Below are 24,089 nucleotides of genomic sequence, written 5' to 3' on the forward strand. Positions count from 1 at the left end.
TTGCTTTCCATCCTTCTTCCGTTGTGGTTCCTCGTTTGGCCGGTCAGCTCTCGGACGCCGTGTCTCTGTGGGAGCGTGCCTGCCATCTGTGTGTGCTGGCGATGCCTACAGCCTCTGTGACCCATGAGTTAACCTGGCAAGGGCTATACTCGGAGCGCTTCGGGGCTGTGCATGGACACTTTCTGTATTCCTAGTATATAATGCAGCAGTTCAAGTGTAACTACAGAGAAGTATTTATTCAAAGCACAATTGACTTGAACTTTCACAGATAAAGGACAGCTTCTGAACTGGCTCAAAGGTCATCGGTGTGCCTTCGATGCAGTCATGTGAGCAGAGGTAAAATGACTGTCACATCTCGGTCTTGCTGCCTGTTTTACTATTTCCACTTTAATCAGACTCCTGCATTATAAAGCTCCTTGAAGTGAGATGTGTTTCTGTTCATCATGATTTTGATTATTTTTATTTTTTTAAGTTTTCATCTGTGCCTGTTGCCATAGGAGTTTGTGTGTCCGTACGGAGGGGGAGCTGCTGTAGAAAGTGTTGGAGAACCAGAGTGTTAACTGTAGAAGGCAGTGACCCTGATGTAGGAGATCAGGAGTGAAGGCTGTTTAAATCTCTATGTTTAAGTAGCTGTAGGTAGTAAACTAACTGTTTTCAGTTGTTACAGCAAATATATATATTTTTTTAAGAACTGTTTAGTATTTGCATAACATGAGCAATCCTGTTAACATCTGAAGGACCTGAACACTGGATCTGCTTTGAAGGTGCATCAGAATAAAGAGGCATCTTGCAGCTTTCACAAGGACATTTGATCTGACTTAGAACAGCTCTATTAAATGAGACAGGACATCACACAGGCCACATGATAGGGTGGTACTACATGTTTCGGTTTGAAAGCTGGTACTAATCACTTATTTCTTGCAAAACCATTTCTTTTCTCTCTCTTGTAAGTTAACTTACAAAGCCAGAGGGGAGATCACAACTCTCTTCCCTCAGGACAAGGCTGAAAGGGTGGATTGCTTCACTTCCCTGGCCTCTCTTAAGCTGTTACCACAGACTGCTGGAAAAACTACGTGTGGAAGCACGGATTGAGAACTAGAGCATAGGGAAGAGGTTTCACCTCCTCATCGAGAGCAGTGTAGTGTATAAAGCTGTTCCACTTGATGTTGCCTTCAAACCCAAGCTTCCTACAGTAATTCTTAGGAGTAAGGGAAAGGAAGAAGAGCTCTTGTAAGACACTGTAATAAACTCCTCTCTGTTCTCTGTGAGTTGTTTGTAATCTGCATCTTCTGCCTACTTTTGCTGTACCTTTCCAGAAATCTTTGCAATACTTGATATAGTAGAAATTCCTTAGTGATCCCATGGATTTTCTTAACTAAATGGTGCTGTGCAGGAGAAAGATCTGAGCTCTGCCTTATTATCCTACACTTGTATGAAGTCTCCTGCCACTAGTTTTCTGAAATGGAATATTTTCTTTGGAATATGTGGCTTTGCAAGCAGATGCTTTCTGTTCCTCCCCTGTACTCAAGGGGGCTGGATGGAGATACTGAGACAATAAAAGGAAGGTGACCAAATGCTGTGGTTCACTGTTCTTGCTGTCCCCACACAAACATCCTCCCGAAAGGGTAGTTATGTAACTTCTGCAGTGTCTAAGGAGACTTAAGCCTTTTTGTAGCACTTACTGTTTATTGTGTTTCAGTTTATTCAAAGAACGTTTCAAAACTTCGCATGACATGGATTACACTACCGAAACAGTATTTAACACAGCTAACCAGCAAAGCATGCAACACTACCAGGCTGTGTCATAAATTGCACTCATACCCCAAGAGTTATCTGAATATTTTCAGTCTATGCATTTCTTAAATTATTTGCTCCAAATTGGTAGGTTTTTTTGGAACTTAAGTTTCTTGTACTTAATGTGCCTTTAAGACAATGGACATCTCTTGATAAAACAATCAGACAATGGGAAACGGGGAGGAGAACAGTAGGCAGTAAGTCAACACTGAAAAAATCAAAGTATGAATCGGGACATCATGTTTTAGAGCTTGTACAATAAGAAAAGACTTTAAAAGAAAAACCTTGTAAAGATTTTAGTGTCCTTTTAAGCACTTCAAAAATCAGCTTCGGTCATCTGAATTTCAGCTCCGTGTATCATTAAGGATGCATTACGTGGTTTATGAATCTTGTATCTCTTCCAGTGTGACAGTCTGCTGCTTGCAGCTGTGCTCTGCTGAAGCAAGTGGGATATCCAGATTTAGATCCAGAATAGATCAATCCCATCTTCTGAGATACAGTCACAGTAGCGCGTACTTCTGCTTAATCTTTAATAGGCACTTTGAGAGCCTTCCCCTTTGAGACAGAAAAGGGCCAGTCTCAAATACTTAAGTGGCAATACTGTAGCATCAGTGGTTGAAGGCATTGCAGACAGGGAAAAATAACTCATCCCCTAGCAAGAGAGGTTGATTCAGTACAGGGGAGGATTACTTTGGCAAAAGGAATATTTTTTCAATGTAAAAGGCTCCATAAATCCAGATGTTATTCCAGCAAGGTTTGGTCTTTTATGTAGTATCTACACAATCACTTACACTGTGATAACACTGAGTAACCTCTTGCAGTTTTCAGTCTAATTCACACAGAGGAGTCAGCAGAGCAGGGACTTGTGCTCCCAGGTTTGTAGAGCTCCTATTTTTTTTTTTTAGACTATCTCACTCCATTCAGGATTATTCTAAAAGATCAACTAAATCCATGTAGATGATGTGAAAGTGGCAGTTCATACAATCACTGGCTGTGCAGGTGAGTTTCAGGTAAATTTTCCTTTTTAAGGTTTATTTAGGTATAAGACAGAAGCTTTGAAGTAACATCCTTTTAGGAAAAAATGCAGTAGTGTTGGCTTGTGTCCTTCAAGAAGCAAATTAGAGATTTTTTTTTTCTTTTAACAGATTTAGTGCAAATTTCTTCATAGATGTTCACCGAGGCACTTAGATCATGTCCCTTGCTGTTCTATGATCACAAAAGTAGCAATTATGATGAAATATTTCCCTGTAACAAAACAGGCCATCAGACCCCTAATGCTGCTTCTTTATGGTGAAGTCCCAGCAGCCGCATCTTGGAGGGTGTGCAATTTAAATATCAAATTCCTTTTGCAGAAATAGCACTAGAATTCTTCATTAACATTAAATTAATTAAATTTTACTAAATAAAAGTACAGTCAGGAGCTTGGATTCTGGCAGATTCACTGGAAGCAGTGTTTACAAAAATTCCTATGCTACAATTGTATGTTAATGTTTAGGTATAATCTTTTACTGTCTCAAGTTTGTAAACTGAACATGAAAACACTGTCATGAGATCATTCTCTCACAGAATAGAGCTGGCACAAATCTGAGTAACACGACAGTAAGAAAAAACTCCCAAGAGTGGCAGAAAAGGTGCTGAACTGTTACTGCACGAACAGTGGCTGCCACAGGGGACAAACATCTACAGTGCCTGCGTGTTCTCAGCTTTCTTCCTGCTCTTCAAGATTTTCTGCCTTGTTAAAGCAGCGTGATGGGAAGGAAGGGTGATTCTGCAGATGTTTTTCCTTTGGCTCTAACAGCTTGGAACTTTGTGGGCCAGAAATGGAAGTGTGTTCTCAAGTTCCTGATCAGAAACGTTCTTATTTGTCCACAACTTGGGCATAACGCATTATGCACAAACATGTTTCTGAAAGCAAGGTATAAAACCACGCTGGGTTAACACGTGTGCCCTGAAGACACGTGGCCTTCAGGGTGGTGAATAGGTGGTCAGCATCTGTTTCTTTTCCTCAATTCCAAAGAAAGGTACAACGAAGCAGGTGTCCTGCTAAATGCATAGGCAATCCTTTGTCATCTCTCCAGATGTTAAGGTACATAAAGCCAAAGCTAGCAAAACCTGTGCAAGAGAAGGTTTGTGGCAGCTTTGTGGGGAAAAAGCTTTACGCTGAGCCTGAAGGTCCATGGCTAGGACCACAACAGCAAGCTTAACAAAAAGCCCAGAACAACAACAACAACAAAACCACCTTAGTTTGTAGCAAATGATATTCTGTTGTTAGTAGCATCAGTGCAACAGAAAGGAGATCCCAGCATCCTAAAACAATGTAATGGTCGGAGTGCCTGCGGTAAGTAGTGCAGTGCACTCTAGCAAGACTGGATCTGCTCTGACTTAAGAACTTACTTCTCCTCTTGCCAAAGTTCAATGGTGACCTTTTGCTGGAGTAGCAGAAAAATCTTCAGTCAAGTTTGAAAGATGCTGCGCTCTTCAGAAGACTAAACCAGCAAAAAGCCTTGGTCTTACAGTAGTTCCATCATATAATAAACATTCCCTGCTTTTCCTGGAGGAAAACTACCTTCCTCACCAACTGGATTTGGATATTGGTAAGGACTGTGCTTTCTGTATTCCTTTACAGTAAGTTCCATAAAAATCACATTTCGGTCCTCTCTGAGGACAGGAAGGTGCACTTTGCATTGGTGGGAGAGGACCAGTCAGTTCTACTTTGGCTTAAGACAATGTTTCCTCTCACCACAGTGTAATATCTGCAGATGACCATTCTGGAATTTCTTGCTGAAACCAACAGTAGATGCCCTCCTAGCTTCCAGTCAGGAATAGTTTTTGAGGAACTGGGAACTTCAGCACTCGAGGGATAGCCCCTTTAGTTGGGGGTTCTGCATCACGTTTGCCTCTTACAGTTTGGATTTGGGAGTGGACTGGAGCAAGATCCTCATGTCTAGCAGTGCTTTCTCAAGATAATGTGCCATGCGGGCTGCGTTTGTGTCAGCACAGCTGTTGAATGCTGAAATTGCAAGGTTGATGTGTTCATCCATAGGGTTGTAACAGATTCCATAGCCATCTGGAACCGCGGGACCAAAACACATCACGCAGTCTGTCTTTGCTGGGACCTGTGGAGACAATGTGATTAAAACCTTCTAACCAGTCAGACAGAAATGTAGCCATCAAACACTAACAAACAGCTCTGTCAATGGTAGAAGAAACTGCCATCTCATGGAAATGCTCTAGAAGAGGGCGTGTGTGGTCAGACCCGCCTACCACCACACGCTGGATTCTGCCATCTAGTAGCAATGTGTTCTCCTGTGCATTTGCAAAGGAGTACGACTTCTCCCCGAGACAAGCTTGTAAGATGTCACAAGCAGAACTGTATCAGTAAGAATCACAGCACAGCAGATGAACATGAAGCTATTCTGGCAGCTAACTTCAGTTGGTATCACTTGCATTTCTGGTGATCTTTGCCTTGGTTATGCTGGTGGTTTACAGGGTTGAGAGGGACTGTGGGAGGTTTATGGGATTGGTAGCAGGCTTAAAAATTTCTGTCCCCAAATGAAGATTAGTTTCTAACAAGGGAACAAAGGAGAAAGGCGATGAAAAGAAACAGAGAGCGCATTGCTGTCTTTGCTCAATGAGTCCTACCTGGCTGGTTGAGAGATTGAAGTGCATTGCAACAGCGTACGCTGTGTCCATGAACAGTTCAGGTATGCTCACAAGGTCCTCAATAGCTTGAAGCTTCAAGCCTAAGAGGTGCCGGTCTATTGCATTGCCCCTTATTGCCTGTAAGGAAGGAAGACTAGATGAAAGCCTGCAAGCAAAGCTGTCAGTTTCTTTGGGTTAAAGAAAAAAAAAAACTTCTAAAAAATCTCTAAATGTTTAAAGTTAGAAGGAAACTAGATCTTGCCTTTAGGACCAATAGTCAGTCTGGTTTGTAAGGACTGGGAAATTAAACACACCAGTGGAACCAACCTTAAAGTTCCTGCCTAGAGGGTTTCTCTGGTTTAAGGGGTCCTCGTGCAACTTTGGCATTTATCAATCAGCAGCAATGACAGTGCAAACCAAAGCTGTTTTTGTATTTGATTCTCTCCTTTAGGTTGGTCACAAGGGACACAAACCACTACCTAGAGAGAAAGCATTCAGTCTGTGGCCTAGAGCACTTTCAGATCAGAGTTAGACCTGGGCAACAGCACTAATGGCCACATGGCTATGCCAGCAGAGAAGCTCTTAAGCTCTTGTCTCTCACCAGAACCCTCATTTGCTATGTAAAACCCCAAGTGTGGCTGCACAGAGGGCACTCACCAGATCAGTGTATTCCCTGTGGGCCTGGGTAGCTCTCCTCAGCAGGTCTGTCTTCTCCTGGTCCTGAGAACACACAGATCTGTCTGTAAGTTTTTCTGCAGAAGGGAAAACCTCACTTTGGCTGTTCCTCCAGGATGGAGGGCATTTCTGCCTTGTGTGTCTGTACTAGAGTAATTTTTAGATTTACTAGATTGAATTTTTAATTTTGTTTGGCTGTGTTACTTTATTCTGAATGGAGTTCTCCATCTGTCAGTAGCAGAACTTAGTTTGAGTAGCTAAACAGACCTTTAGAAGGCACATACTTCTTTTTGGTGGGATTAGAAATGCCCACATGTTGCTTCCCAGGCTTCCATGTGAAAGGAAAGCCAAATGAAACCCAAGCTGTGTAACTATATTCTCCAAGCTATGTTTTAGCTCAACTTCATGTCAGGTGCAGTTCTGCTTAGCTGAAACCAGCTGATAGAGGGTTAGCCAAATAAGTAGCTTTCCTGTCTCTCTGGAGTGGAGTCCTCTTACTCCACGTCTTTGAGATCCTCACCGATTTGTCAGGGCTGTCCATTGACTGCACAAACTTAAGAGAGTCTACAGAAGTGGAGCGGATGGTGTCCGTGCGGCCCAGGCGGAACATCCTTAGCGATGCGCTCTCGTACGTGGCACAGGCGTGGCCGTACATCCTGGAAGATTGAGAAGAAAGACCCAGAAGTGAGTTTGCCCTGGGAGAAATGGCCTCTTGTGAAACAGGAGAACTGGGGGGAAGGGGAAGGCTTTATGTGAGTGAGTGCTGTTGACAGCTGACCTCTGAAGCTTCCTTACTAGGACTGTGCACACACAGAGGTAAATCTCACCTATTGTTTGGCAGCTGCCACAAGTGAGATCTGCTGTTCAGTCTCAGTGCATGGGGAAAAGATGGGCCTTAGGAAGGAGGCCACAGCAGCCTGGGAGAGACTTGTCTGTGCCACCTTTATCAAGCTTATGTATTTGAGCCTGATGGTGATGAGGTTGAGAAACTACCTGTTGGTGGTCTTACCTGTAGTACGCTAGCTGCAAGGCCAGCTGGATAAAAGCATCAGGGCTTATCTTCTCTGACTTGGGGAAGGTTTTCCCAAATTGGTGAAAGACCATGATTTTGATATCCAGGTCTTCAACCATTCTGCAAGGAAAGAAAGAGGAAGTGTTCCTTTGCCTGTTGCTTGTTCTTGTAACATAAAGGTATGGATTTGCTTTCACGAGGCTCACAGAGAACAGGCTGTCTGGATCTGACTTACGCAGGGACAGAGCGCTCCATCACACACACGTTTGTTTGGGCAACACCACAGAGATCAGCTTTTTGGCCGCTGCTGAAAATCTTCACCAGGTTAGATGGGTGTGTGTGTTTATGCCCCAGTATCCCTAGTTAGATCCAGTAAAGCCTTGGTCTATCTCAGTCAATGGGGTGGATCAGTAATTACTCCTTTCCAGCACCTTTGACTTTGTTCCTGGCAGGTGGCTTTAGTGGCTTTTCAGCTAGGTTCAATGCTGTTGACCCAAGAAGTCACTGGGAAAACTCTGGCTGCAGTGGGGGAAGCCTCATTTAAACCACTCGCATGTTCCGAAGGGGACGTGAATTACTCCCTCAGTCGCTCAGCAGACCTCTCCACTGCTTCACACTTACATGTTGATGTTCTGCTTCGCCTTCTCTATGTCATTCTTGATTTCTGGGGTGATGTTAAACCGCAGCTTTTTGGGCATTGGCAAAGGAATCATGGGTGATCTTACCAGCTCGGGTTTCTTCCTGCATAGAGAAATGATAAGGTTTAACCAGACCTTTAACACGAGGCTCAGCTAAACACACCAGAACCGGGGCAGAAATGCACAGGAGATCTTCCCTAACACCTTGTGACACTAGTCATGGGCTGAAAAATTCTTCATGGGGCCATTCATCCCCTTTTTGAAGAGTATGAATGAAACGTCTTCTGTGCCTTCTGCCCAAAAGAAACACCTCTCCCAGGCAGAAGTCCTGTTAACTCTGAACGGTGCAATTCCCTGAGAATGGAAGCAGTAGCAAAGCTTATCAGAGTAGCTTGGCCACTCAATTCTCATCACAAATGCAGGAACTGCAATAATTAGCATACCCCTACCCCTCCTCTAGAACAAATTCCTACGGTGTGAGCTGTGAAGAGGCCTGTTCTTGGGGAGCAGGTGGTTCAAAACCTATCATTTCCAACGCTGAGGAAAAGTGGAAGAGGCAGGACTCACGTGTACTCCACAATGTGATCCAGAAGAGCAACAATGGGTGGGCCTTCTGAGGGAGCATGCTCGTATACGAGACCACAGGAGCCGTCTTCAGCAATGATGAACTATGAGAGAAGCATGAGAGGGCAGTGTTGAAGACAGACATCCAGTGTGTGAAGCAGGAGCTATCCAGAGAGGTCTTAGTATCTCACTGCTCTGTATCAGAATGGACAGCAATCCTATCCTTGCACACGAGAAAGGTAACACAAAGGTCTCATTTAGCAGAACAGCAATGGGAGCCTTTCAGTAGGCCTAGAAGATCTGATAGCGCTGTTACAGTTCTGCAAAATTAATTGGATAAGAGTGTGCCTGATAGATACATTGGTGTGCTCAGTGTCCTGGCGATACAGAGTGGTTCAGTGGCCTTGATATACTTGATGCTCACATAATAGAGGAGTAGTATCACCACGTGCTGGCTTACCCTTACTTTTCAATTAGCTGGAACATCTAAGCTTTATGCCATCAACGAAGAGTTCCAAATAGGAACAACATAGCTGAAAACATTATGAAGAGTTCAGCAGATAGGAGAAGAATCTTTTAAAGCACCATTGCTACTATCCACAAGCCAGGATACACCAGCTAATGAAGGAGAAGCTTGAATAGCAGCTGCTGTTGAAGGCTTTTGACAAGGCTGAATGGAGAAGTGATCAGAGGGATGCTGTGGGATGGCAGCTTATGTTGGAAAAAGAAACAACAAAAAGCCATTGGGCAGCTTCTGGCAGAAACAGGCAAAGTGACAAGCCTAGAGGAGATATGAGAACAGACCTCCCTACGTCTGGGCTGCCTCCAAGCAGACGAGGCACTGTTCACCACAGGCAGAAAATTGATTTACAAGGAACACAAAGAACTTCCACGCTGAATAAGCGTGGGCAGAGGCAATAAAAGAAATGGAAATCCCTGAGGCAGGAATGAGTGCTTGTGGTGACTGCAAGGGGAGTGACAGGATCTCATCCTGTCAGCCACCACATTTTGCCTCCCCTATTTCTCCACTCTCTTGATATGAGGAAAACCTCCCTGCAAAAGGTTTCTGGGATTTCTTGGACCTTGGTAGTCTCAGGAAAAAGCATCTCCTCCAGACCCATGTCTTCAGCATCTTTAGAGCCTCAGCACTTACTTGAAGGGTTTTGTCGAACCATCGGTTCCCACTGTTCCAGCGGCTGCCCCCGCCATGCAGCATCTGAGCGGCCACGCGGCTGTTGTAGACTTCCTCAGACACCCGTGGCATGGGCGCATCGAGGCAGACAGTGCAAATGCTCTTCTCGATGGTACGCACGGATTCCTTGTTGGTCTTATCTGGGGGAGAAGTGAACAGCAGATAAGGAAGGGGAGTTGAAAAACTTGCATTTTAAGTGGAGGGAGATTGACCTTTGAAAGAGCAGGTTTGAAGGACGCAGTGTTGGATTCCCATTGTACCTCAATGCAATGTTGGTCATTTAGGGGTGGATACAGTTTTTAAAATTGTGGCCAGCTGGGCTGTTACAGATGTGAGTGTGCTGTGTTTATCCTCCTTTTTTTCATGTTTCTTACATCCCACCCATTTGCAAGGCAACAAACTCTAGGATTTCAGGTCTAACAAACCAAGCTTCAGACTTCACCTGTGTACTGTCCAAAACACAAATAACAATACTTTGCAATTAAATCAAGTTGCTTCTTCAGGGTGGAGAGCTCGTGTTATCTGTCCAGATCAAGCTTCCAAACGAAAAAACTGAGCAGAGCACAGCAGTGAGGTTAGTCGTTCAGACATTCACGGTGTTTATCAGCACTTGCATGTTAGGGGCTCTACAGACCTTTTAGAAGGTTGTTGTAGGCTTTGGCCCAGCTGTTTCGGTGGTTGGTGGTGAGGATCCCAATAGGCTCTTTGTTTGTTTGGAGGGAGGTGTTCCATATCTTCTCCAGCTGAATGAAGAGCTGATCGCTGGTAAGGGGACTTCCGTCACTGTTGTAAACATCTAGCTCAAAGAACTGAAGGTGAGAAGAGCGGACAAGGACAGAGACGGAACATGAGAGAAGATCTTTATTGGCCAGCCCCAGAAACAGGGAACAGCCACTTTGAGCAGGTAAGACCTGATCTAACTCGGCTTGTAAGCAGACCTTTGACAGATGCTCAGAACTGAGAGACCTAAGTCCAGCTTCCCTTGCAGGGCATAAATACAGTCCAGGTTTTAAGCAGCTCAGAAACCACTGTAATGAGGGCCAAAGCACATGGGGAATTCCTATTTCGGAGACTCAGCTGTGGTGGTAGGGTTTGTGATCCAATTTCCAATTCCAGACATGATCTCTGGGCTTTGAGAGACACGAATTGCAGGGACAAGAAACAGAGGGAGAGAGTATTTTTCTGCCTCTCAGTCTGTTGCTCACAGACAGCAATCCCAGCTGTTGGCCAGCAAAGGCCAAACGGGATAAAGGGAGGAGGAATGAATCCCTAGTGAGGCAAACCTCGTGGGGAGAGACTTTCTGTCGTTCCCTTTCCTCTGGACCACAGCTAGCTGAAAGGGACACCTGCATCTAAACAAACCTCAAAAGCTCAGCAGCTGCCATACCTGGAAGTTGTGAACCACTGTGATGTGTCTGGACTGCTTTTTGCCTTTGGCATAGTTGACAATGGAGTCCCGCTTGGGCCCGGGAATGCGGCAGGACGAGAGGATCTGGTAGTACTGGTTCATGCAGAGGGGCTTCCCGCCCATGTACTCCACTGGAAGGGTCTCACTGGAGACGCAGCAAGGTAAGGAGGAAGGGGAAGAGAAAACACAGCAGTGAGAAGGCACGAGACGGGCACAGGCTCAGCCATGCAGCTGCTGTCACTCACTCCACAAGACCTAAACATGTTGGTGCTGGCGGTATAAAAAAGGGGCTGTCCTTCCCCAGTCCTAGCAGCTTGCTTAGGAGGGGCTACAAAAAATGTCTGTTTGCTGGCCTTTCGTTTGGGAAGGGGAAGAACACTGTCCTCTGTAACACCACAGAAATAGATCTCTGGGCCTACTACATAGCTTAGCATACACCGTGCTGTCTGCAGAGGAGAATCCAGGGCACAGTATACTGGGAGATGTTTTGTTTCCAGTGAAATGGCAGAAAAGAGGTTTTCGGCTACAGTTTGGAGTGATGAGTGTCTGATGTGCTGTTTGGGACTCATGAACTAGACTGGGACTCAATCGATCCCTTGAGCGGTCGTACTCCAACTACCCTTCTCGCGGCTGGCCCTGAACCTTGTCTGAATTTGGATGTAAAGGTGTGATGTTGGTAATGTGTTGGTATTTATTTTTGGAACATAAATAAGGCATGTTCAGCAGAGGTTTGTTGGTGATCAGAAGAAAAAGCGTAGGGAGGAGCATGTTTCTCTAGAGCTCATACCGTCTGGCTGAGACATGAGAAACACCAGAAACCCAAAATGAGAAAAACAAATTCCTGCTGCCTGAGCTGTAACTTGTTCTGTGGGCAAACAAAAGTATGTTGCTCCGCAGGACTGTCAGTCAGGCTCGCTCCCTCTAAGCACATACACGTGCCAATGGAAGTATTAAGGTAAACAAAGAACATGAAGAAAGAAAAGTAAATTTGTTTTTTTTCCAGTGGTGGTGACCTTGGCAGTGAGCAGTGATGCTGATTACAATATCTCTTTTCAATATGTGCTGTCTTCTCCTGCCTTTCTGTTTGGAAGGGAGATTTATTGACTAGGCTCAGCCTCTCTGTGACAGTAAGGAGCACATGAGGGTCACTAACTCACTTGTCAATCATGGTCTTGAAATCCAGGATGCCCTCGATCAGCTTGGCAGCAAACCTGGAAAAATATAAAACGTAAGAAGCTGAGATTCAAACACAGAACATCTGGGGCTGAGGAACCAGCTGAGGAGGGCTAGCAGAGCTCCTCTCTGCTCCTGAGAAAGCTCAGCCTTTCTGCCAAGCCCCTGTTGTGCCCATCTCTGGTTAGCTGGTCCAGCCACTCTGGGGCTGTGATCTGAGATTGCTGGATAGTCCTACCATGTAGCTCTTTTTTTATGTATCTTACTGTATAACCAAGGAACTCTGGATAACTTTCAAGAAAGCAGGGTTCTGTCCAGATGCAGAAATGACCCTCTAACAGCAGCATTTTTTTTACTGACATGTTGTGATTTTATCACATCCTAGTTCTGAGTCTTAGCATTAAAACAGCACCAAGAAAAGGGGACTTCTGCCCTGCCCTGGCCAGGGGCCACCTCTGAGTTTCAAGCCAAGACACAGCTCTATCTCCCTGCACCCAAGACCCACCACTGCTGACTTAATTCCTACCCAATGAATGTTCTGCTGCTAATGCAACTCCTAAGAGCATTCCTCTGGCATTGAGGGATCTGAAACAAATGCAGGTGTGCTGCATGCCGACACCGAGGTGTTGCGTTTACCAGGATCAACATAAATGCTGCCAATGCCAACTCCCAGCAGGGAGGGAGGCTGTGACAAGCCACATCAAACTGCTTAGCTGGGAGTGACAGGTTGGCTGCCTCTGACCTGGGAGCTCCTCACCGACGCGTGGGAGGAAGAAGACAGGAGGTCACTGTGACAAAAGGTTGCAGTCAGCTGAGCTTCAAAGGCTTTCAAGTGGTGCGAGCATTTGGCATTTGCAGGCAGTGTCATCTAGATTTGCTCAGCCCACCCATCCCTAGTAAAGATCAAAGGACATAACTCCAAGAACCTAAGGGCTGTTAAACAAAGAAGACATCCTGCAAAGTAGTTTTCAATGAAAGTTTCCCAGCCTTATTGCAAAATCTAACAAAGGAAAACAGCTGGGAAGCAGCAGTGAGAGAGCCTGCGTTCCTTTCCAGAGAGCCAACAGCCTGGGAGCAGAGTTGGGGCTTGGGGGGTGGACGGGGCAGAGGTTAGCTGACTTGTTTTCAGCCAGCGTTCTTGCCAGATTAAGGAATGGAGAACTCCACTTTCTAAACTTGCCTTCTGGTTTCTGAAGCTTTAGTCTCAAGCCACGCTGTCAAACTTCTTTCTGCAGCCACAAACTATACGAACACGTATGTAAACTGTGTGTTACATGGGAGCCCGGGTTTTCATGCAGCTGCTCGATTGCACTGGTTGGGGCACTGGTAGTGCTCCAGATCTTATCTTCTATTTGGATAACTTACGAGTGAATAATATGAGAAAGAGCTTTCCAAGATGTTTGTCTCCTCTTGCACTGTCCCTGTGAGGCTCACCCTCTGCACCCCTGCTCCGGTTTCTCCAAGGGACTGGAAGGGAGGAGTTGCTCTCAGCCTCACGGCTCCCCTGGCTGGTACTTTTGATCTGCCAGGGCAGCGATGACTGGTAACTGTGACAAAGGTAACTCTGCCTAAAGGTCAATGCTAACGTTTCGCGGGTGGATTTAACACACTCGTAGTGGTGGTTAAAAATTCAAGGGAGCCCACAAGGAAGAGAGGAGATGGCAGGGTTTGACTGCAAGGAAAAACCAGGTGGAGAGAGGCTTAAGTTTCCCAAACCATAAATCACAAGTGAAATGACACAAGAGGGGACAGTCCCCTGCAGGAACAGACTGGCTGATAGTCCCTGCAGCAGGTTTCCCCCATCCCTTTAAACCAGCAAACTCCAGAGGCACTTCTGGTTGGTCTCCCTTACATGCCTCGGCTACTTTTTATGTCTCCTTTAACTGCACACACAATCTTAGTGCCTCTTAGTCTTTAGTGTGTCAGATACATCCCCACAATGCCTCCAGCCAGCAATGTGACCATCTTGCAATGACGATCTGTGCTAGAGCAAAGGCCAAGCCCTAGGTTTTTAGTCCTAGTTTAGTACCTGAACCGCTGGACACTTTGGTTTTCCCTCTTGATGAAATACTTAGTCTGGTTCAACCAGGAGCCTCCTTACAACCTGGCAGCCTTTCCTTATCTGTACAGCCCTCTTGCACAGCACAGACAGTTATCACACTTGGGGACAACATGCTAATTACTCTCTTTCCCAATCAGCCTGAACACCCTCCTCCCTGTCCAGCAGAGATAGCTCAGCCCATCTGAAACCCAGAGAAAGGCAGAAAAGGATTTTACCTGAGCTGACCTTGTCGATCCAGAAAATCCTGCTTAGGTAAAACCACACCTGGGCTGGAGTGGACCACAACTGGCAGGCGATACTCCAGGTAAGCCGTCTTCAGCCACCAGTCTGAGAGCTGGGATGGAGAAAGGCAACATGCAGGCATGGCATCTGCTGCTGTTCGACCCAAGCCCAGCTGAACGGTCTCAACATCCTGCCCCCAGTTCTGTCCCACACTTTGCAAACAAACTGTTTGGGTTTTACGCGTTGCACGTGGAAGGATAGAGGGGGATTTGAGTGAGGCAGTGGGGGCTCTTGGCACAGGCCTCGAGCAGGGGGTTTCCTCAGCTTCTCGGGGCAGCTGTGTGATGCTAACAGGTTAGAGGCTTCAGCAGCCACAGACAGCATCAGCGACTCCCTGTTCTGCCATAAATCTCTCTGCTCACCCAAGTCCTGCTGAGGAGCTTGCACAGCTCAGGGAGGTCAGCAGCAGACTGGTCATAAAGGTGATGCCATAAAAACACAGGACTTGGGAGAGGTGTGAATCAGACCTCCACCCTCCCTAACTGGAGCCTGGGTCCAGAGTCCCAACCTACCCAGTTCTCTGATTTCTTGGCTCTTCTCTCCAGGCCTTTCTGCAGCCTCTCCCCGACTCCTCCTGGCTTGCGGAACTCAGCCACCAGCTCCTGCGTGTGGTTCAGCTCCTCCTCGCTGATGATGGGCTGCAGAGTCAGCAGGTAACGGTCCAGTGTTTGCTGGAGCGGCGGCACGGGGAGAGGTGGCAACGCTTCTTGATGCAGTTGGAATCTGCCTGGGATCTTGCCTAAAGCTGTCGGCTTCAGCAGGCCGTAGGGCCTGGCCTGCAAAGCACAGAGCAAAAGTCGAGACAAAACTTTCCCCCGGATGTGCACGAGGTAGCAAATAACCTGGATCTGGGAGTCTCCATCCCAGCCTCTCTGAGGGCACACAGATGTCTCAGCGTGGGAGCAGAGCACACAAAGAGCAAACGCAAGGCGCAGGTCTACTGACTGCGTGCTAGAGATGGTTGTAGGACATCCAGAAAAGCTGCAAAAGAGAAACTTGATCTCCCAAGATCCTGATTCTCAGCTCGTCAGGAAGTGCTGCCAGGATAATGATACATCTCCCACTCTCTGGGCACCTTCCAGCTGACAGTCTCCGTGTGTTTGACAAAGTCAAACCCTTCCATCCCACGGTAAGTGGGAAGAAAGTAAGTTGTGAAAGAAATATTCATCTGATGGACTGTCAGAAACTGTTTCATTACTTCTTACAACAGCGTAAGGCTAGAAAGTTAAGCAGAGCCCTTGTGCCAAATCACACTGTCCTTTGGGCTTTGAGGAGGCAGAATGTAGATAAGTTTGGGGCAGGATTAAAATGCTTCTTCTCTGACTGGCCAGGGATCGTACACCACCAGCGATGGGCAGGGAAGGACTGGCTGCGATGTGTAGGCCTTGGGGCAATGCTCCTTTGTGCTGGTCAACCTCCCAGTTACTGGAGGACCCTGCTAATATTAAGAGAACCTCTGTCCAGTTGTGCCAGTATGGGACTGGCCAAACTACAGGAGCCTTCAGAGGCCAGTCTTCCCCCAAAAGAATGATTACATCCTCTTGGGTGAACATGGCTGGACATCTTCCTTTGGCTTGAAGATGTTTAAATTGTGCTCGAGAGGTTTTCAGTTTCTTCTGCTCCTCCCCCTCTATTGGATCTACTGAATCAGACGCTCTCCTACAGGACTTTGGACTTTGCATCCTCAGTGCACTGAGGATGCAAAGCTGGTAAGAACGTGCCCTTTGATTTCCAAGGCAATGAGAAAATAGCTGTCCCCCCACCTCCTCCCAGCAGTTAAGCAGAGAGAAGAAAGAAAGAGCTAAATCTGCAAGGTGACAAAGCCTCTGCGTGGTGCTGAGCCCCCCGAGAAAATGCCCTATGCTCTTTGTAGGACCTGGCAAGAACTATGAGATTGGGGTTTGGAAAAGAAATGTTAAAAACAAGAGAAGGGGGAGCTGCTGAAGCATGAAAGAAGAGTGGGGCTGGGAGGAAGGGTGTTAATCATGGCAGTGTGGGCATACTGTACCTTCTCTGCTTGCTTCTGCTTCCTATCCATGGCTGGTAGGACAGAAAAGATCGTAAACCTCTCCCTCGGCCTGTCTCGGTTTCTTCTTCCACCTGACAATGTGCTGCCCGTGCAGGGCGTCACCTCATTAGCAAACTGCCACATGACTGCTCTGATCAGAGGGCTCAAGGCCAGACGTGAGGCCGGGGGTGATCAGACCATCAGGTTGCATCAGCTGCCATGAAGGCGCCTTTCTGGGAAGCCCTCCCGCGGCCACTGCCCGTCAGCCTTGCGTTGCCCGCTCGGCGCTTGCTGATCAATACCGAGCGGGCAGAGTCTCCCTCCGATCGATAGCTCTGGGCCTCCAGCCAAGGCAGCAGCAAGGTGCTGGGGACGTTGTTCCCTCAGCCTTTGCCTGGACCATGAAACTACAGCAGCCGTTGTGAGAGAAGCCTGAACATCTCTGGGCAGGAAAGACCCCAGTTTTTGTCCTGGAAGCAGATGACACCGTGGGCTGCCACCGCGTGGGACAAGCCGCAGGCAGCACTTCTGTGGGCGATGGGGAATTTAGTCCCTTTGCTCAGGCAAAGGCAGACAGAGGGTGTCAGATGAGGACGGCTCTCCAGTGGGACCCCGCATCACTGTAGGTGATGGAGGATTAGTTGGAGGTGGGAGCAAATTCAGTTTGGGGCTAAAGGTGGTATCTTAACTGCCCTCACGCCTCATGCACGCGTGGTCATTATTGCAAGCTGAGACTTTGGGGAGTTCTGGGTTGTCAACCCCTAAAAAAAAAAGTAAAATAGGTATCTCCAAAGCAGGGCAACAACAGAACTGTGCAGTCGCAAGGAATATCACCCCCTCCTTTGTGTCCGTCTCAGCGATTGAGGGGCAGACAAGCAGTCTTCTACAGAGCTAAGATCAAGTATGATGATTCCAAACAAACAGCTTCAGATTTTCCCTGGGGTAACAGTGAAAATCTCAAACCAAATGAATTGACAACACTGCGTGTTAAAACAGGGGAGTGCATTTCTATCTGTCTTTCCTCTCTTATGTCCTCTGCTTGTTTGGTTTGAGGTCAAACTCAAGCGTTTGGTGGGAGGAGGAATAGCGATGGCGGCTGAACAGAGGAGGCAGCTGGCAGCAAACAGAGCAAACAGGCCACCTTTCCCCACAAGCAACAGGGAAAACGAACACCAGCGGGGCGCGGGGCGTGCAGGCATGGCCAGCTCGCGGGCTGGCGTTGCTCCCAAGCCATGTTCCAACGCAGCAGATGACCTTTTCCAGAGCCTGCAAAGCTGGTGGGAAATCCACCTGCAGCCTGGGGCTGGGGGGCAGGAGGAATTTCAGAGCAGTGTCTGATTCCCAGCACGGCCACAATGTACAGTGTCAGATGACAGAGGTTTGTCTTTTTCTTTTATTTCTAAATTAGAAGCTGGAGACCCCCTCAAGCCCCGAGACAACCAGCCCTGCTTGGCCCCTCAGAAAGTGTCTCCGGGAGTGAATCCATCCTGTAGCTGCTGTCATCCTGCTCTGCCTCCTCTTTCCCCGCGATCCATCCATGTTTGCAATAAACAGTTGCTAAGACCAGGCGCGGGGCTGACAGCTCCGCTGCGTGTGTAGCTTTCCCCCTGCGTGCAGGGGAAGGCGTGTTTTAAAGGTGACGCCTGCAGCCACCAACAGCTGCTTCTTGGGCTCCCCTCGCCCCTGCGCAGCCATGGCCAGCGTCCACCTTCCCTGCTGCTGTCTGGCCTCAAGCCCTCCATCTCTGACAGCTCTGGGGAAGGCTCCACTGTGCAGCGCTGCCTCAAGGCACGCGAAGAAACCAAGCCGGCTCGGGGGATTAACCTCGGCAGCGTCCCTCCCTGGCACGTAGGATCACAGACTGGTTTGGGTTGGAAAGGACCTTAAAGCTCATCCAGTTCCAGCCCCCTGCCCCGGGCAGGGACACCTTCCACCAGACCAGGCTCAAAGCCCCGTTTAACCTGGCAAAACACCGCATAAGTCACCCGGGATGAGCAGCTCTCTCCTGGCTCCCCGCTGGTGGCTGAGCCCCTGGCACCCCTCCTCGCCACCGGGATCCTCGTCCGAGAGAAATACGTGCGTGCAGCGAGCCGCAGCCACCGGCCTTCGGGCCGGACCCGGGCAGCCGCGTTTCTCCTCCAGGTTCCGGGAGCGGTGCCGGGCCCGGGAGCAGCGATGCCAGGGCGGGCTCCATGCCGGAGCCCTGCAGTGCCACCGCCTGCCCTGCCCTGCCCCTTCGAAGCGCCGCCGGGCAGCTCGCAGCGGCAGCCCCAGCCCGTGTCACCCCTGCGGCGGGGCCGGGGCCCGGGCCCGTGCCCAGGCCGCTGCTGACCACCGGCGGCCCTTGCCCGCTGCCGATGCCCGGGGCTGGCCGGGCGCCGTGTGCGCCCTGCCCGGCCCGCGGAAGCCCCCGAGGCCGCCCGGCCGCCGCCAGCCCCTTCCCTCCCGGCCCGCTGTCGCCCCTCCGGCGGCTGCCGCGGCCCGGCCGCCATCTCACGCCCACCCCCGTCCCGGACCCGCTTGAGGCCCCCCCCGGTGTCCCCGGCGCGCCCCCGCCCTCCGAGCGCGGCTGGCACTTACCACGGCCCTCGCCACGAAGGCCAGCATGGCTCCGCGCCCGCCCGCCGCCCCGGGCCCGGCCGCCGCCCGCCGCAAGGACACCGGCGACACCGGCCGCCGCCGTCCCGCCGCCCCGCTCGGCCGCCAGGGGGCGGGGCCGCCCCGCCGCCATCTTGGGGAAGGGCAGGGTCCCGCTGTGAGGGCAGGAACCGCCGCGGCCGGTGTCGGAGCGGGGACGTGGCGGCCCCGCCGGCTGCCTTCTCCGGGGGCTGGTGCGAAGCGCTCCGCTGCTCACCAAGGCGCCGCCTCTCCCCTCCCCCCCGCGCACACCCGCTCCTCAAAGCGCCGCAGCGCCCCGCACAAACATGGCTGCCCCGCCGTCCCGTGGGGGCGGAGGAGGCCGTGCCCCGCACAAACATGGCGGCGCGGGCCACGACGGTGGCGGGGAGGGGCCACGCCGCCCGCTGACAGCGCCGGGAGCGCCGGGGCCGGGCCGCGTGCCCTGCTCAAAGATGGCCGCCGGCGGCTTCGGCGTGTCCGGAGGTGAGAGGTGAGGGGTGGCAGCGGCCGGGCTCCGGGAAGATGGCAGAGAGCGAGCGGCGGGCAGGTGAGGGGCGGCGGAGGCGGCTCCGGGGCCTTGTGGGCTGGGGGCTGCGCTCGGGGCCCTTGCAGGGTGTCTTCGGGGCCGGGCCGCGGGGAGTGGGCCGCGGGGCCTCGCGCTGCAGGGGGGTCCTTGGGCCGGGGGCGCCGGGCCGCAGGCTGCGGGGGGGCGGCGGCAGCGAGCGCCGGGGCTGCGGGGGGTGGTGAGGAGGGAGGGGGCTTTGCTGAGGGCACGAAGTGGCGCTGGAGCCCCCGGCCCTCGGCCGCGTGGGGCGGGGAGCCCCGGCAGCAGCGGCCGCCCGGCCCCGCTGCGGGCTGAGGCCTGCTGGGCCGTGCGCGGCCGGCTCGGCGGGGGCTGGGCGGGCGCTCCCCGCGGGGCCTGCGGGGCCCCCGCAGCAGGGCTCGGGGCCGGGCGGGGAGAGCCTGTGCCCCGTGGGGGCTGCCAGGGCGTGCGGGTCCGTCCGGCGAGTCGCAGGGGCCGGGCGGCCGGGATTGAGGCTGCTGCCGGCTCCGGAGCAGCCCGAGCCGGGGCTCCCTGTCAGCTGCGGCCCGTCTTGTGTGAGCCCGTTTCCCGTGGCTGAGCTGGGTGGGTTTGCCGGTGTAGAAGGTCCATTTCACGGCTGAGTTTGATGCCCCCTCCCCACACCACAAGAGTAAGACTGGAAGTGTCTCTTGTGTCCAAGTTGCTTTTCATAAAACTGACCCGTTCTGCTCCCGTCTGCATCCCGTCATTGGTGTTGGCCTTCTGCTTATGTATTTGTTTTATGATATTGTAACCCCTGCAGCCCTCGCTGTGTTTCCTTCCTTGGGTATCTGTGGTCTCCCCAAGAGGAAATGCACAAAGCGTGTGTCAGAAGTGGTGCTTGAGAGACAAATGCAAAGAGATGAAACAAGTTGTGTGGTGAGACAGGTTGCGCTGCCAGCTGGATCCCCCCGGTCCAGGACACTGCCCTGGCCACATCTCTGGTCCTTATGTATCATCTGTATTAATGGACAAGTCAGCGTTTGCCTTTTTACACCACTGCTGTGCAGTTCTTCATTGTTTTCATGTTGTAAGTTCTCTTAAAATAAGAGCTCCATCAGTGCCAGTCATTGTGAGCTGTGTGCTGAGTTTTCAGAACGGAGGCACGCGTGTCTTTCATTTAATTCCTCGCCTGTTGTTCCTCTCATCCTCGTACCTGGGAGCTTTGCTGTCACGTATGTGCAGGAGCGAACCGAAGGCTGTAACGCCCTAGCCAGGTGATGAGGCTGCGTTCGTGCCCTAGATGGGGAACCTGAAAGGCAGAAAAGTTAAATGACTCTAAGGTGAGGTGACAAGTCTGTAGCAGACTCTCTGTGCTTCCTGGGACTTTGGGTTCCTTTTCGCCCTGATCTGCCTGCTAGTCAGCGCTGCTCTGCTGCAGAAAAGGCTGCTGGTGCGTCTGGGTAGGATCTTCTATGTAAATGCAGCTCATAATATTTTAAGGAGTTGGAGTTTGGTGGTGTATGTTAGGGAGCCGGTGCCTGAGCTTGCTGTAGTGTGGAGAGCAGTCGCTGAAGTGTTGTCAGGGTGGCTGGTGCTGAACAAATGCCCTCAGATTCTCTAGGATTAGAAAGGTGAACTGGGTGACTCTAACAAAATCCATAAATTCACATTAGCACCCAGTTTCTTTGACAGTGCTCTGCTGCACTGCCTCTTGCTGTTAAAAGTTGCACTTATAGGAGCATCGTGGAAATTACCTCTGAGGTCATGGAGCATTTCTGGCTCTGCCGTGTCCTGGTGTGGGACTGCCGGCTGAGAGCCGAGCTCTGGAGAGCGTGGGGTGGGGGGCACCCGTACAGCAGGGCTGGGTCCTTGGTTGGGATGCTGGGGCAAAGAGCCCCTCTGATGTGTTAAGAACCTGTGTTTGCATTAAATATTACATCCTCTGAGAGAGCTATAAAATTAAATGATCTTTATAGCTTCCACCTGGGAGAGGCTGTGTCCTGGCATCCTCCGAGCCCCTGCGCCTGGCCGGCGGGCTGCGGCTCTGGACTGCCATCTATTGAATTGCTCCAGCTTTGTCTTTGCAGGAGTTCTCCTTTTCAGAGGAATGCAGTTCAGGCTTAACACACACAAAAAAAGGCACAGGTAGTTTGTTAGGAGAGCTCTGTGCTTCAGCACGACCTGAGGCTTGTCTGCACTAGACAGAAGTAATTAAACTAGCTGGAGGTTGTCTTTGTTAGCTCCTGCACCAGCCCCTCTGTCCAGGTGGGAAATGCATGTTTAGTAGTGAAAACAAACATAGTGCCCCTTTCTGAAGCCTTACAGCGTCCTTAGGAGTAGTTATCTGGGGACTGAGAGGACATGGGTTGGTGAGGAGGACTTGGTGAGATAATGGTACAAGCTGGGATGGATTTGTTTGCTTTCTGTCTCCTGAGAAATGAATCGATTTCTAAGAAAGGCAGATAGAGGATTTCTTCTTCTCCCTTGCCTCTATTTTACCTCTTTTTTGCATCTCCCAGGCAACTCCGAGGAGGTGGCTCCTCCCCTCCAGCAGAACTTCATGATCCCCAAAAAGGAGATAAACGTGGTTTCCGACATGGCCAAGTGGAAGCGCTCTCAGGTACGGCTCTGGGGTCAGGGAAAACTGGTAAGTGCTTATTATGCTTCAGTGGCAGCCAGGCCTGGTTTGGGAACAACCATGAGGTAAAGCAGGTTTGGGCAAGTAATGAGAAATTAATTGATTTGTGTTTTAAAGCAGAAGAGTCACTGCCTGTTTGTAGGAAAATGACTTGGCGTGAGGTGTGGAGTCTGGCAGCCGAGTGCTCTATTAAAGGAGTGAGCCTGGGAGAGCGCAGAGGTTGAGGGAGACCAGAGATGCTTAAAAATTATTACTGCTCCCTCTTAACAATCTAGACAAGAAGCTGGTAACTATTTCATCCTACATGGCCTGCACATTATATCAAAACTGGATTTACCCAGCACTGTTTGAACTCAGCTTGACCACAGGCCTGCTCCCTGGCCTTCTCATAGCACCAGGCTGGGCTGGTTCCTGGGACCTTCCCACCCTGCTGTGCTGGAAGGGGCTCTAGAGCCCAGGCCTTCAATTTCCTGGATAATTTCTGTTTACAGTGTGCGTGGAGCTGGTGGAGCAGGCAGGTTCTCCCCTCTCTGCCTCTGAGGGACTGGTGTGTTAGCCCAGACTTGTCCCACCCCTTAGGAGCGAGTGCTTGCTTGATGACTGATCTGTGATGTCTTAAGAGAAGCTGAAGTTATAGCCAGGTCTCAAGCAAACCTCTGAGTGCAGCTTCCTTTGTTAAATCTCCTGGGTTTAAGGACTTGCTTCTGGTCAGGATTTCTGTGCAAGAAGGGCCCAAGGAGGGCGAGGTGGCTGTGTGCTGGTCTGGTGTTTTCAAAGACTTGTTGCTGTGGAGCTGCACTGGATGTGACGCTTCAAAAGCACTGAATTTAGAGAGGAGCAGTGAGGAGCCTGCGCTGTCTCCCACTTCTCCATCGTGCATGAGGGTGGGAGAAGAGTAGAAGGAGGAAAGGGGAGATGATGGTGCAGGGCTGGGAGGAGCAGTGCCGAGCAGGATGTCTGGGCACACCTGAGACTCTGCACAGCCAAGGAGTTTTAATTTGACCCGACAGAAGGCAGGTTGCTGAGGGAAGGATTTTGGGGGCAGTGCAAGCATTTTTAGAGTTCTTAGTGCAATTGACATCTGCCTCTGATGTCTGCCAAAAATAGCAGTAAGCTCTCAGCGAGCCCTGCACCCTGGGTGTCTCTAAGAAAGCAGCGTTGTGTGTCGGGAAGGGTCTCCGTGGTGTGCAGGCGTGCTCCCCCGCCACGCTGCTTGTTCGAACAGACTGTGGGCAGTCACTAACGCCCTGCTCTCTCTCGGGTGTTCGCAGGCATACGCAGATTACATGGGCTTCATCCTCACGCTGAATGAAGGTGTCAGGGGCAAGAAGCTGACCTGCGAATACAAAGTTTCAGAGGTAGGAGAAGAGTTTGGATCCTCTTGTTTCTCCTTGTCTGCCTTTTTTTTTGTTTCTTTTTTTTTGTTTTTTTTTTTTGGCTCTATAGTGAATATTTCCTAGGTGAGGAATGAGTTGGCAGCTTATCTGGGAGACAGGGAGAATAAATGTGCTTGGGTTATGCTTGGGGATGCAAATGTCAGCCTGCAATCCTCCCCCCAGGATGCAGAGGCTCTGTGTGTGCTCGCTGGATGGGAAATCAAGCAAGTTAGGAGTGGACAAAAGCTGGTGGTGAAAAGGAGGGATGCAGAGAGGGTATGTTTTAACCCTGTTTTCACCATCTGGCTTCAGCCACTGATGTTCTGAAGATGTGGTGTTCCCTCCTGGTTGGAAGCAAAACCTGCTACCCCACTGGCCTTTCTGTGAGACCTTGGGCAGGTCACTTGTGTCCCTGCCCCTGGGCTGCCTGGCTGCTCAGACTGCGTTAACAGCAGCGATCTCAGCCCACGCTGTAGCTGAGCTGTGCGAGGTCTGGTTTGA

At 50.3% G+C, this 24,089-nt stretch overlaps 2 protein-coding genes across 2 annotated transcripts in view; one reads left to right on the forward strand and one right to left on the reverse strand.

The window, feature by feature from the left end:
• Positions 1-1,666: 1,666 nt before the first annotated feature.
• CRAT (carnitine O-acetyltransferase) lies at positions 1,667-19,072 on the reverse strand. The gene is made up of 14 exons (XM_068414171.1): positions 19,031-19,072; positions 14,955-15,218; positions 14,376-14,494; positions 12,083-12,136; positions 10,905-11,070; positions 10,152-10,326; positions 9,479-9,657; positions 8,329-8,429; positions 7,745-7,864; positions 7,121-7,243; positions 6,632-6,767; positions 6,094-6,156; positions 5,437-5,574; positions 1,667-4,910 (listed from the first exon to the last, which is right to left on the reverse strand). The coding sequence occupies exons 1-14, from the start codon at positions 19,055-19,057 to the stop codon at positions 4,695-4,697; spliced, it is 1,881 nt and encodes a 626-aa protein (XP_068270272.1). The 5' UTR covers positions 19,058-19,072; the 3' UTR covers positions 1,667-4,694.
• A 434-nt stretch (positions 19,073-19,506) lies between these two features.
• PTPA (protein phosphatase 2 phosphatase activator) overlaps positions 19,507-24,089 on the forward strand; it is a 29,171-nt gene continuing 24,588 nt past the window's right edge. The window contains exons 1-3 of the mRNA XM_068414057.1: positions 19,507-19,616; positions 22,094-22,194; positions 23,484-23,570. Coding sequence (XP_068270158.1) covers positions 19,592-19,616; positions 22,094-22,194; positions 23,484-23,570 — 213 coding nt within the window. The 5' untranslated portion in view covers positions 19,507-19,591. The remainder of the gene's footprint in view (positions 19,617-22,093; positions 22,195-23,483; positions 23,571-24,089) is intronic.

Source organism: Nyctibius grandis, chromosome 16 (genome assembly GCF_013368605.1).
Source record: "Nyctibius grandis isolate bNycGra1 chromosome 16, bNycGra1.pri, whole genome shotgun sequence".
NCBI classification, from domain to species: domain Eukaryota; kingdom Metazoa; phylum Chordata; class Aves; order Nyctibiiformes; family Nyctibiidae; genus Nyctibius; species Nyctibius grandis.